Below are 13,682 nucleotides of genomic sequence, written 5' to 3'. Positions count from 1 at the left end.
AGAACATGTAAACATTGGGTATTTCTAAACTCTGGACAAAATTTAGAAACTATTTAGCATGGGTGTTTTTTGGTGGTTGTAGATATGTAACAGATTTTGGGGGTCAAAGTTAGAAAAAGTGTGTGTTTTTTTTTCATTTTTTCCTCATATTTTATATATTTTTTTTATAGTAAATTATAAGATATGATGAAAATAATGGTATCTTTAGTCAATTTAATGGCGAGAAAAATGGTATATAATATGTGTGGGCACAGTAAATGAGTAAGAGGAAAATTACAGCTAAACACAAACACAGCAAAAATGTAAAAATAGCCTTGGTCCCAAACGGACAGAAAATGGAAAAGTGCTGTGGTCATTAAGGGGTTAATATAAGAGTGTAGATTTAAAGGGACACTGTACCCAAATTTTTTCTTTTGTAATTCAGAAAGAGCATGCAATTTTAAGCAACTTTCTAATTTACTCCTATTATCAATTTTTCTTCGTTCTCTTGCTATCATTATTTGAAAAAGAAGACATCTAAGCTTTTTTTTTAGTTTCAGTATTCTGGACAGCACTTTTTTATTGGTGGATGAATTTATCCACCAATCAGCAAGGACAACCCAGGTTGTTCACCAAAAATGGGCCGGCATCTTAAACTTACATTCTTGCATTTCAAATAAAGATACCAAGAGAATGAAGAAAATTTGATAATAGGAGTAAATTAGAAAGTTGCTTAAAATTTCATGCTCAATATGAATCACGAAAGAATTTTTTTGGGTACAGTGTCCCTTTAACTGAATACAACATTTAACTTGTCCCCCTATAATACATTAACTAGAAAACCTATTTGCCCTTTGATAGGATAGTTGATATATTTATAAAAAAACAAAACAAAAAAAAAACATTTTTTTTAATGAAAATTTAAATTGAAAAGCTCACCTGAATGAATTATGATTTTTGGGAAAACATAACTTTTTCAGAGATTTTAATTTTTACGTGATATGACAGCACCTATTAACCTACCTTATGTCAAAAGATTAAGAAAACTGAGGTTACACTTTTGATTATTGGCTAGATTACAAGTGGAGCACAACCAATTTCACAGGGTGAGTAATACTTTTCTTAACCTTGTGCAAAGAATAGCGGATAATCTGGCATTACAAGTATATTATAAAAAACTACTCCTAAAGCCCATGTACACGGGCCTTAATTCCCCTCCACTTGGATCCCCTCTCCCTCCCTCCTATCTTTTCCCTGCCGCTCTGAGCTCTCAAAAAAAAAATGTCTGCAGTGCATCAGTCCCACCCTCTACCGCCCCCCGCTCCCCACTTATTATTGAAAAAAATGTTCTTACAGTGATTCAAATGCATATGATCTGGTCTACAATCACATGCTGGATTGGAAAGAGCTCAAAGGTATATATGTATGTGTGTGTATATAATGTGACTGTGTGTATGTATATGTGCATATATGTGTGTATGTATTTGTGTATTTGTATGTGTGTGTATATATATATATATAATTATATATATATAATATGAATTTCCAAAATGTGTTGAAGTGAAACTTGGATTTTAGTAATTTCTGAAATCTTGGGTCTATGAGATTTTACTAAGTGGCCTACAAAGGAACTGCTCATCATACTGCCCAGAGTGTAAATGAAAATGTAAAATGTTGACGTCAGCTTTGCATTGTGGTTGCTTTATTGATGTACAATATTATTTTCCCTTTTATCGTCTGCGAATTATCGCAAGAACAGAAATAGTCAGAAATATAGTTCCTGCAGCTCCTCCAATCATGATTCCAAGAACGTTTGCATGGACTTGTATTGACTCGCATTGCTCACCCATATAGAAATATGCCTTGGAAGAAGAGCATCTGCAGGAATAAAATTAGGAATAAAATCACTTTAGTATATTTATAAAAACTATAACAAGCACAAAACAATAAAGACAGAGTCTGGTTTTCAAATACTTAAAAATAATTATTTTATTCTTTTTCCACAGAATTATTATTATTTTTGTATTATTATTTTGGCAGATTTGTGTAAATTCAGTGATACAACTACTTGTTATATACTATTTCATTTGTATAACAAAAAAAAAGGACTCCAGTCATTCTGTAATCCTGAAATAAACGTCTCAGCCATATTTCAAATTAAATACACAAACAATCTTTTTGACTGAAAAAAATATGAGTAGTGTAGAATTTGGCTTAGAAATTTGTTGCTGTGATTTTATCCAATAAATAAAAGTAGTTTATGAATTTTAATATATTAAGATCTTTTCATGTTTTCGAAATGTAATACATTTTTAACTTCAGAAATTTCAGAAATTCCCGTGTATCTGGAATGTGAGAAATAGCCAACAGTATTTGTTTTTTTTTAATGGTTACTCTTTTGTTTCTACAAATTGAAAAGCGCTGCAAATATTTTTTTTTATAAAGATACATTATAAATTTGTGCACACTGTCTGAGGCGCCAGCTCCTCCTGAGCGTGCGCATAAGTTCACAGTATATACTTATATGATTCTGTGATTGGCTGATAGCTGTCACGTGATACAGGGGATAGGAAAAAGAATGAAAACGAAATTTGTCATAAAAAAAAAATCTTTGCCCAGTTTTGCATAACCAACACAGTTCTATTAATATACTATATATATGACAGAGGGAGTAGTTAATACCTTGCTCCATACTCTTAAAGGGGACAACACCACCTTATGAATATCATACTGAAGCATTGCCCATTTTCAAAGATGTATATAGTTACAACAAAATCACATAATTCCTAGGGAGTATGTTGAACCTAAACAACCTCCACTAACAATATTATGTTCCCACTTCACATTAGAGGGCACCCACCCTGTCGGACTCACATATAGATACATTCATCTAAAATCAACTATCATAACATATGTACAAATCTCAAAACTGTCACAACCTATATTTAAATGTCTTATGTCATTACAGAAAGCTAGCAAATTCTAGCTTGTCATTAAGCTCTGTCGGGAGCCTAGTCCCCAGCCTATAGATCCATTTGGCTTCTTTTTGAAGTAGAGACCATATCATTATTTCCTCCACGGCCAGAGGTAATTCCTTTATCTATCACTATAAATTTTAGGGAGTCTACCTCACTGTTGTGTACTGTAACAAAAGGTCTGGCGACATTTGTATCTCTGGAGTAGAGAATATCATCTCAATGCTCCTGTACCTGGTCCTTTAGCATTCTTTTCGTTTTACCAACATAAAAGACCAGGCACGAACATCCTAGAAGATAAATCACTCCTTCTGATTTGCAATTAAAGAAAAATCTAACATCACATGTCTTTTGGTCACTGAGAATTTTTTGGTGCTGTCCATATGGACACAGTAAACACAGTGTCCACATGGAAAGCTGCCCTTGATCCCTTTGTTTTTCCTTAACCAATCCGAATTGGATAGTCCTCTAACAAACTGACTTTTGATCAGTTTTTCCCTTAGGCTCGGAGCCTTTTTTGCTACCATAAGTGGCCTTTCACCAATCACTTTTATAATTCTGTCATCTAAAGTCAAGATATGCTAGTTCTTTTTCTTTGCAAATCTTATATTGTCCCATTAATTATTGAAACTTGAAATGAACCTTATCTGGCCCTTATCCACCTTTACTTTATTTTTGTATAAGATGTTATCCCTGGACATATTCCTTGCTCTCCAGAGTGCTGCCTTAATACATTTCTTGGAGTAACCCCTTTTAAGGAATCTCTCCTTCATCATCGATGTATGGAAGCATGTATGGAAGTTGTAGCATTGCTTTTTCTAAAATTCTCTGTGACAATCATCGTCCATTCTTTTCTAAGGGTTAGGTCCAAAAAGGCTAACTCCTTTTCAATAATTTCTGAGGTAAGGAGGATATTCTTGTCATTACAATTAAGGGTGGTCACGAATTTTTCAAACTCGCAAATTGTGCCATCCCAAAGGACAAGAACATCATCCACATACCTAACCCACATCAGTACCTTTTCATCAAAAGTACCACTGTGGTGTTCAAAAATGTCGAAAAACTCCCATGCCCCCAAATGGAGGCATGCATACGCGGGGGCACATTGATAACATTAATGGAAGCATTAATAATAATGATGAAGAGATAACTATATTTAGTGTGTATTATTTGAACAGGCAGTTAAAGATTAAAGCAGAGAATGCTAGTTTTGCTAATTACATTGACAAGGAGATTGTACTGAGAGGGCTGAGGCTACTCTTGGATCCAGGTGCAAATACAAGGGAGGATGAGGAAGGGGACTCCTTTGTGGAGGAGTGGAATGAGAAACTCTCCTCAAATTCCTTAGATTTGATGAATATGATGATCAAAAGAAATTGCAAGATTCTTGAAAAAGTGAAAATAGAGGCAGAGAAAGCTCTAATTAAGGTAAATAACTTTGAAATTGACCCTAACTTTGAGAAACTAAATGGGCAAACCAGTAGTAACATCTCCAAACTTAAACCAGAAATCAAGTCAAGGAAATGTAGGAAACTGAGACGGGATCAGGATGATTATAAGAATGGAAGGGTATATGTACATAAGTCTAAAAAAGGGTCAAATGACTCGGGGGCAGATATGTCTGATTCTGAAACAGGTTCATCCCAAAAAAACTCCTCTGATATGGTTATCAAAAGGAGGAGGAGAAGGGGAAAAAGCAAAAGATTAATATGGGTTACCAATGAGAGAGAAACATTATCAAACCAGACAGATGAGAGGGAGAGGAGATCAATATGGCCAGAACAGGGGGAAACCCAGGGGGAGGGGAACCCGCAGGGGATACTAGTTAATCCCAATGATGAGGTAATACAGATTATCAACTTGTCCTCATTTCCCCTAAACTTGGCACACATTGAACTATTAAAGAAAGGCCTCTCTTTTTGTCCCACTGCAATGGTAGATACGTTTCAGGTTATAAAAGATCTCCATCTTTTTGCTAGAAAGATTGTTCTCTCTCTAATTATGAAGTCCCAAAAAGTAATCCCCTTGAGTTTAGATCTAGAGGATGTGCCTGAGGGATCTTGAGTCTCTGCTTGCTGAAAATTAACAGGGAGATACTTAGGACTCACCCACTTTAGGACATATACAAGGGCAGAAGCCTACGTTTAAACCCAAATCCACGTTTATGCCTTCTCTGTCTTTGGTTCCATTGGTCAATCTGTTTGTAAAACAGATGGAAAAGGAAATTGATAAATTTACAATCAAGTAAACAGATGATAATTTAGAACCCAGAGAGAGAAGAGCACTTAAAGAACTAAGTGCTGCCAATAACCTAGGCCTAGATTTAGAGTTGGGCAGTAGCCTTCAAAACCAGCGTTAGAGGCTCCTAACGCTGGTTTTTACCACCCTCTGGTATTTGGAGCCAGTCAGGAAAGGGTCTAACGCTCACTTTCCAGCCGCGACTTTTCCATACCGCAGATCCCCCTACGCCATTTGCGTATCCTATCTTTTCAATGGGATCTTTCTAACGCCGGTATTTAGAGTCGCGGCTGAAGTGAGCGTTAGAAATCTAACGACAAAACTCCAGCTGCAAAAAAAAGTCAGTAGTTAAGAGCTTTCTGGGCTAACGCCAGTTTATAAAGCTCTTAACTACTGTACTCTAAAGTACACTAACACCCATAAACTACCTATGTACCCCTAAACCGAGGTCCCCCCACATCGCCGCCACTCGATTAAATTTTTTTAACCCCTAATCTGCCGCTCCGTACCCCGCCGCCAGCTACGTTATCCCTATGTACCCCTAATCTGCTGCCCCTAACATTGCCGACCACTATGTTATATTTATTAACCCCTAATCTGCCGCCCCCGCTGACCCCTGCATATTATTATTAACCCCTAATCTGCCGACCGCACATCGCCGCCAGCTACGTTATCCCTATGTACCCCTAATCTGCTGCCCCTAACACCGCCGACCCCTATATTATATTTATTAACCCCTAATCTGCCCCCACAACGTCGCCTCCACCTACCTACAATAATTAACCCCTACCTAATCTGCCGACCGCATCTCACCGCTACTATAATAAAGTTATTAACCCCTAATCCGCCTCACTCCCGCCTCAATAACCCTATAAGAAATAGTATTAACCCCTAATCTGCCCTCCCTAACATCTCCGACACCTAACTTCAATTATTAACCCCTAATCTGCCGACCGGAGCGCACCGCTACTATAATAAATCTATTAACCCCTAAAGCTAAGTCTAACCCTAACACTAACACCCCCCCTAAATTAAATATAATTTAAATCTAACGAAATAAATGAACTCCTATTAAATAAATTATTCCTATTTAAAGCTAAATACTTACCTGTAAAATAAACCCTAATATAGCTACAATATAACGAATAATTACATTGTAGCTATTTTAGGATTAATATTTATTTTACAGGCAACTTTGTATTTATTTTAACCAGGTACAATAGCTATTAAATAGTTAAGAACTATTTAATAGCTAAAATAGTTAAAATAATTACAAAATTACCTGTAAAATAAATCCTAACCTAAGTTACAATTAAACCTAACACTACACTATCAATAAATTAATTAAATAAAATACCTACAATTATCTACAATTAAACCTAACACTACACTATCAATAAATTAATTAAATACAATACCTACAAATAAATACATTTAAATAAACTAACTAAATTACAAAAAATAAAAAAGAACTAAGTTACAAAAAATAAAAAAATATTTACAAACATTTGAAAAATATTACAACAATTTTAAACTAATTACACCTACTCTAAGCCCCCTAATAAAATAACAAAGACCCCCAAAATAAAAAAATGCCCTACCCTATTCTAAATTAAAAAAGTTCAAAGCTCTTTTACCTTACCAGCCCTGAAAAGGGCCATTTGCGGGGCATGCCCCAAAAAATTCAGCTCTTTTGCCTGTAAAAAAAAACATACAATACCCCCCCCCAACATTACAACCCACCACCCACATACCCCTAATCTAACCCAAACCCCCCTTAAATAAACCTAACACTAAACACTAAGCCCCTGAAGATCTTCCTACCTTATCTTCACCATACCAGGTTCACCGATCCGTCCTCTGAAGTCTTCATCCAAGCCTCCGAAATCTTCATCCAAAGCCCAAGCGGGGGCTGAAGAGTGACGTCCATCCTCCGGCTGAAGTCTGGATCCAAGCGGCGGCTGAAGAAATCCATCATCGGGCTGAAGTCTTGATCCAAGCGGGCGCTGAAGAAGTCCATCATCGGGATGAAGTCTTCTATGATGCCGCATCTTCAATCTTCTTTCTTCTACCGACGCCTACTCGCCGAATGACGGTTCCTTTAAGGGACGTCATCCAAGATGGCGTCCCTCTAATTCCGATTGGCTGATAGGATTCTATCAGCCAATCGGAATTAAGGTAGGAAAATTCTGATTGGCTGATGGAATCAGCCAATCAGATTCAAGTTCAATCTGATTGGCTGATCCGAACAGCCAATCAGATTAAGCTTGCATTCTATTGGCTGTTCCGATCAGTATTTAGATTTAAATAGGATTAATTTATTTAATAAGAGTTAATTTATTTAGTTAAATAATATTATATTATATTTAGATTTAAATTATATTTAATTTAGGGGGGTGTTAGTGTTAGGGTTAGACTTAGCTTTAGGGGTTAATACATTTATTATAGTAGCGGTGCGCTCCGGTCGGCAGATTAGGGGTTAATAATTGAAGTTAGGTGTCGGCGATGTTAGGGAGGGCAGATTAGGGGTTAATACTATTTCTTATAGGGTTATTGAGGCGGGAGTGAGGCGGATTAGGGGTTAATACATTTATTATAGTAGCGGTGAGATGCGGTCGGCAGATTAGGGGTTAATTATTGTAGGTAGCTGGCGGCGACGTTGTGGGGGGCAGATTAGGGGTTAATAAATATAATATAGGGGTCGGCGGTGTTAGGGGCAGCAGATTAGGGGTACATAGCTATAATGTAGGTTGCGGCGGTGTACAGAGCGGCAGATTAGGGGTTAATAATAATATGCAGGGGTCAGCGATAGCGGGGGCGGCAGATTAGGGATTAATAAGTGTAAGGTTAGGGGTGTTTAGACTCGGGGTACATGTTAGGGTGTTAGGTGCAGACGTAGGAAGTGTTCCCCCATAGGAAACAATGGGGCCGCGTTAGGAGCTGAACGCTGCTTTTTTGCAGGTGTTAGGTTTTTTTTCAGCTCAAACTGTCCCATTGTTTCCTATGGGGGAATCGTGCACGAGCACGTTTTTGAAGCTGGCCACGTCCGTAAGCACCGCTGGTATCGAGAGTTGAAGTGGCGGTAAATTATGCTCTACGCTCCTTTTTTGGAGCCTAAAGCAGCCCTTCTGTAAACTCTAAATACCAGCTGTATTTAAAAGGTGCGGCCAGAAAAAAGCACGCGTAGCTAACGCACCCCTTTGGCCGCAAAACTCTAAATCTAGGCGCTAGTGATTAAGCCCGCTTATAAGGGTGGGAATCTGGTCCTGATGGATGAAAGCCTTTATGTTAATGAGGTTAAATGACAGCTTAATGATACAAATCAGTATGAAAGGCTAGGGAGTAATCCACTGGGCCAGATTCAAACCTCTCTCTTCAAGCTTCTTAATGAGGCTAGATGTATGGGAGTGATCACTCAAAAGGAATTTCAGTTCCTGTATCCTGAACATCCCGTTATGCCCGTTTTCTATGTTCTCCCGAAATTGCATAAAAACATGACATGCCCCCCAGGTAGACCGAATGTCTCGGGAATCGGGAGTATTATTGAGAATATTGGTGAATATGTTGACAAATACCTGCGTCCTTTCCTGTCGACTCTATCTTCCTATGTGAAAGATACTGCTGACCTGTTAAGGAAGCTTGATGGGGTATCAGTCAGTGAGAGTACAATTCTGGCATCACTTGATGTAGAGGGTTTGTACTCCTCGATCCCCCACCAAGTTGGTCTCTCAGCAATAAAGAGATTGCTCAATACGAGGGGCCCTTCTTATAAAGATCATACCAAGTTTGTTCTTTCATTGTTGGAATTTATTCTAAAAAACAATGTATTTACACGTATGCATGACTCCATTTGGGGGCATGGGAGCTTTTCAACATTTTTGAACACCACAGTGGTACTTTTGATGAGAAGGTACTTATTTGGGTTAGGTATGTGGATGACTTTCTTGTCCTTTGTGATGGCACAATTTGCGAGTTTGAAGAATTTGTCACCACCCTTAATTGTAATGACAAGAATATCCTCCTTACCTCAGAAATTATTGAAAAGGAGTTAGCCTTTTTGGACCTAACCCTTAGAAAAGAAAGGAAGACGATTGTCCCAGAGAATTTTAGAAAAAGCAATGCTACAAATAGTATACTGCATGCATGAAGTGGCCACCTGGAACATTTGAAAAAGGATATTCCGTATGGCCAGTTCCTTCGCCTTAGGAGAAACTGCTCTGCATTATCGAAGTTTGACTTCCATACATCAGTGATGAAGGAGAGATTCCATAAAAGGGGTTACTCCAAGAAATGTATTAAGGCAGCACTCTGGAGAGCAAGGAATATATCCAGGGATGACATCTTATACAAAGATAAAGTAAAGGTGGATAAGGGCCAGATAAGATTAATTTCAAGTTTCAATAATCAATGGGACAATATAAGATTTGCAATGAAAAAGAACTGGCATATCTTGACTTTAAATAACAGAATTAAAAAAGTGGTTGGTGAAGGGCCACTAATGGTAGCAAAAAAGGCTCTGAGCCTAAGGGACAAACTGGTCAAAAGTCAGTTTGTTAGAGGACTATCCAATTCGGATTGGTTAAGGAAAAACAAAGGGATCAAGGGCAGCTTTCCATGTGGACACTGTGTTTACTGTGTCCATATGGACAGCACCAAACAATTCTCCTTTTGTGACCAAAAGACATATGATGTTAGATTTTTCTTTAATTGCAAATCATGAGTGATTTATCTTCTATGGTGTTCATGCCCAGTTTTTTTTGTTGGTAAATGAAAAGAAGATAAAGGACTGGCTACAGGAGCATCAAGATGATATTTTCTACTCCAGAGATACAAATGTCGCCAGACATTTTGCTACAGTACACAACAGTGAGATAGACTCGCTAAAATTTATAGTGATAGATAAAGGGATTACCTCTGGTCGTGGAGGAAATAATGATAGGGTCCTACTTCAAAAAGAAGCCAAATGGATCTATAGGCTGGGGACTAGGCTAGCTTTCTGTGATGACATAAGACATTTAAATATAGGTTGTGACAGTTTTGAGATTTGTACATATGTTATGATAGTTGATTTTAGATGAATGTATCTATATGTGAGTCCGACAGGGTGGGTGCCCTCTAATGTGAAGTGGGAACATAATATTGTTAGTGGATGTGGTTTAGGTTCAATTTCATTAAACAATTATTAAGACCTTTATTGACAATCTACCTTTAATAATGGATTTTACTGCATATGGTTAGTTAAAGGGAGAGTAAAGTCCAAATTAAACTTTCATCATTCAGATAGGCCATGCAATTTTAAACAACTTTCTAATTTACTTTTGTCATCAAATATGCTTTGTTCTTTTGTTATTCTTAGTTGAAAGCTAAACCTAGGTAGGCTCATATGCTTATTTCTAAGCCCTTGAAGGCCGCCTCTGCATTTGACAGTTTTTCACAACTACAGGGCGTTAGTTCATGTGTTTCATATAGATAACACTGTGCTCATGCACGTGAAGTCAGCACTAATTGCCTGAAATGCAAGTCTGTCAAAAGATCTGAGATAAGGAGGCAGTCGGCAGAAGCTTAGATACAAGGTAATCACAGAGGTAAAAAGTATATTTCTATAACAGTGTTGGTTATGCAAAACTGGGGAATGGTAAATAAAGGGATTATCAATCTTTTTAAACAATAACAATTTTTGGTATTTACTATCCCTTTAACATTTATTTTGTTACCAGTATCATGACTAACCTGCAACTTGCTTTTCCATTTTCATTGACACAAATGCCACCATTCAGACAAGGGCTCGGATCACATAAATCTTCTATATTCTCTACAGAACGTTTACTCCTCTCAACAGCAACCTCATCAGCTGCTGGTTGTATAGTGGTAACAGGCTTAATAGGTACTTCTGTCTTGATAAGGTGAGTAAGGTCTTCCAGAAAGATTGAAGAACAAAAAAAGAGAATATAAACTAAAAACCACACCCATAACAATATTTGTTGGGTTGTCAATGACAAATAGCCCCACAGATTCCTGTATACTGTGTATGATTATTGTTACATATTATTAAAAGTGAAAGTTGTCTGACCCAAATTATTGTTACCATAGTGAATATATAAAATCATTATAAAATAGCTGTCTACACTTGCACTTAGATTATTTAATTATTTCTGGAAACATACCTACAAAATCCACAAAAATGAACAGATCATCATTTTTTAAAAAACTTCTTCGTTTTAATTGAGCATGAGATATAAATGTGCTCCATCCAAAATGTACGCTTCTGTTACAATCGCAAGAAGGATCATAAGTTCCAGTGAGGAAGGGTTTCTCCCAATAGGATATGTTGTTCATATCTGTAGAAGATGGATTTTATTGTTTCATGAAATATTATTAAGGTAATCTTAAATCTTTAACATATTTCATACCATCATAGGAAATATTTCAGTAAATATAAAAGATGTAGATACATGTTTATACCTACCTAAAAGGTGTGTAGGTACTTAGGATCATTATCATTTGTTCCAAAGTGACTGATTAAATGAACATGTTACCCAAAGGCAGAATCACGTGAAAGTGATGCAGCATATCTGTAAAAGCTAACTAGAGAATACCACATCAACAGCTCTATGTAAAAATGTTGCCTCAAAATGTCCTCTGTAGCCACATTACATTGTAAAAGGACTCTAAGCAGCCAGTCAAGATGTTAGTCCCGTGACTTGCAAGGGAGTTTTATTTCCCTCCTTGGTTTAAAGAAGTTTATAATGCAATCTGGCAAGATTATGTCGGAATCACAGTAAAGCAAAGGGTGAACTCAGCTCTGATTGGCTTTTATTTTCCCACCAAGCAGATAGCAGTAGTTAACGGATAACCGCTCACACAGCACTTATTCTGGTAAGATCAAGACATTTTGAGGAAAAGTATTTTCCATTTTTACATAGAGATGGTCATGTGATATGTTCTACTCAGTTTGTTACAGATATGCTTGATCACTTTCAGATGATTTAGCACACGGGTGTCAAACACAAGGCCCGCGGGCCGAATCCGGCCCACCAGACCTTGTCATGTGGCCCGTGTAGCCGTCGCCTTATTATTATTATGCATAGCAGAGTACACCTGCAGAGTACTGACTTGCTGCCTAGCCTGCCTGTGTGCCTCCTCACTGACTGTCACTGCCGCCTCCCGTCCCACTCCTCTCCCTCCCACAGTGTGCTGGCCCGGCCGCCCGGCATAGATAGCCTAATACTGCCTATTGATCATTATGGGGGGGAGGTCCGAGTGAGTGCACGCCGCGCCACGCATGCGTATTGTGATTGTGTCAGTGGAGGACTGGTGACCAGGCGCAGCTCACTTGCCTCACGTGACGTCACTCACTCTGAATGAGAGCGGGAGAAAGCAGAGGGATACAGCCATGGCCGCCTGACGTGACGTCTCCAGACTCCATCCACTGCGTCCGCTTGACAGGCAGCAGGCTGCAGGTAGCTCAGTCACGAGTGGAGTCAGACAACTAGTCCAGGTCCACAGTGTCGACCGTCAGTACAGCCAGGTAGGAGAATCTTGAATGGCCAGGCTGGGGATGGGGGGGCCAGGGTGGGCACTGTCTGTCACTGCTGTCTGTCCACAGATTGATTGCTGGAAAATCTTGAATGGCCAGGCTGGGGATGGGGGAGGGGGGGCACTGTGTCACTGTCTGTCCACATATTGATGGGGGTCTCTGAACTTAAGGGAGGGGTCTGGCACTGGCGCCATCTATAATTTATTACTGACTACTCTACTCACTGATTAATTTTATAATAAACCACAACCAGAGGCCCATAATAAGCAGAAGCCAGCAGTTGTTAGCCCTAATGCATTGCTAAGCCTTCCCTAGCTCTTTAAATATCAATACCACCAGCATGATATTATATATATATAGTCCTATACAACCGGCCCTTTGAGGCCCTTTGAGGGTGACCAAACTGCTGATGTGGCCCCCGATGAATTTCAGTTTGACACCCCTGATTTAGCATATTAGTAACGTCCCTTTAATGTTGAAATACTGTAAGTAATTTTGAACAAAACAGGCCAGTCTCTTTTACTTTTTTGATTTAAAGGCCATCAGCAATATGAACAATTAGAAATATTTACATATACAAGTACAACAGTGATGAGTTTTAAGCATTTTAGGTTACAAAATGAAGATTGATATAATTCTACTAGGATATAGCTATCTGCATTTAGTAAAAGCAAAGGGTAAGAAAAGTAAATGATCCAATACAGATCATGACATCTTATGACTGTGCTGACCATTTCATATTGTTAAATGATCAAATAAATAATTAAGACATTTCACTAGCACAAATACAATCTAGAAAGGGCTGTTTTACAAGGATGGTCAATATTAACAAAGACTCTCTGCTGTTATTATCTCTACATGATGTGCATTAGCACAGACATTTATAAGCATCAGTAAATGCTTTTTATGACAGCATACCTAGGTAGACTCAAGACCATGCATGTAACTTGCTC

General features: G+C 38.2%; 1 protein-coding gene across 1 annotated transcript in view; it reads right to left on the bottom strand.

Moving 5' to 3' along the window:
- Window positions 1-1,687: 1,687 nt before the first annotated feature.
- Window positions 1,688-13,682, bottom strand: part of MEP1A (meprin A subunit alpha) — a 69,561-nt gene continuing 57,566 nt past the window's right edge. Inside the window, exons 13-15 of the mRNA XM_053711140.1 lie at window positions 11,357-11,530; window positions 10,923-11,106; window positions 1,688-1,857 (exon numbers count right to left, since the gene is read on the bottom strand). Coding sequence (XP_053567115.1) covers window positions 1,710-1,857; window positions 10,923-11,106; window positions 11,357-11,530 — 506 coding nt within the window. The 3' untranslated portion in view covers window positions 1,688-1,709. The remainder of the gene's footprint in view (window positions 1,858-10,922; window positions 11,107-11,356; window positions 11,531-13,682) is intronic.

The sequence above is a fragment of the Bombina bombina genome, chromosome 4, assembly GCF_027579735.1.
Source record: "Bombina bombina isolate aBomBom1 chromosome 4, aBomBom1.pri, whole genome shotgun sequence".
Lineage (NCBI taxonomy): Eukaryota > Metazoa > Chordata > Amphibia > Anura > Bombinatoridae > Bombina > Bombina bombina.
The sequence above is the reverse complement of the archived record's forward strand: the minus strand, read 5'-3'. Positions and strand labels throughout refer to the sequence as shown.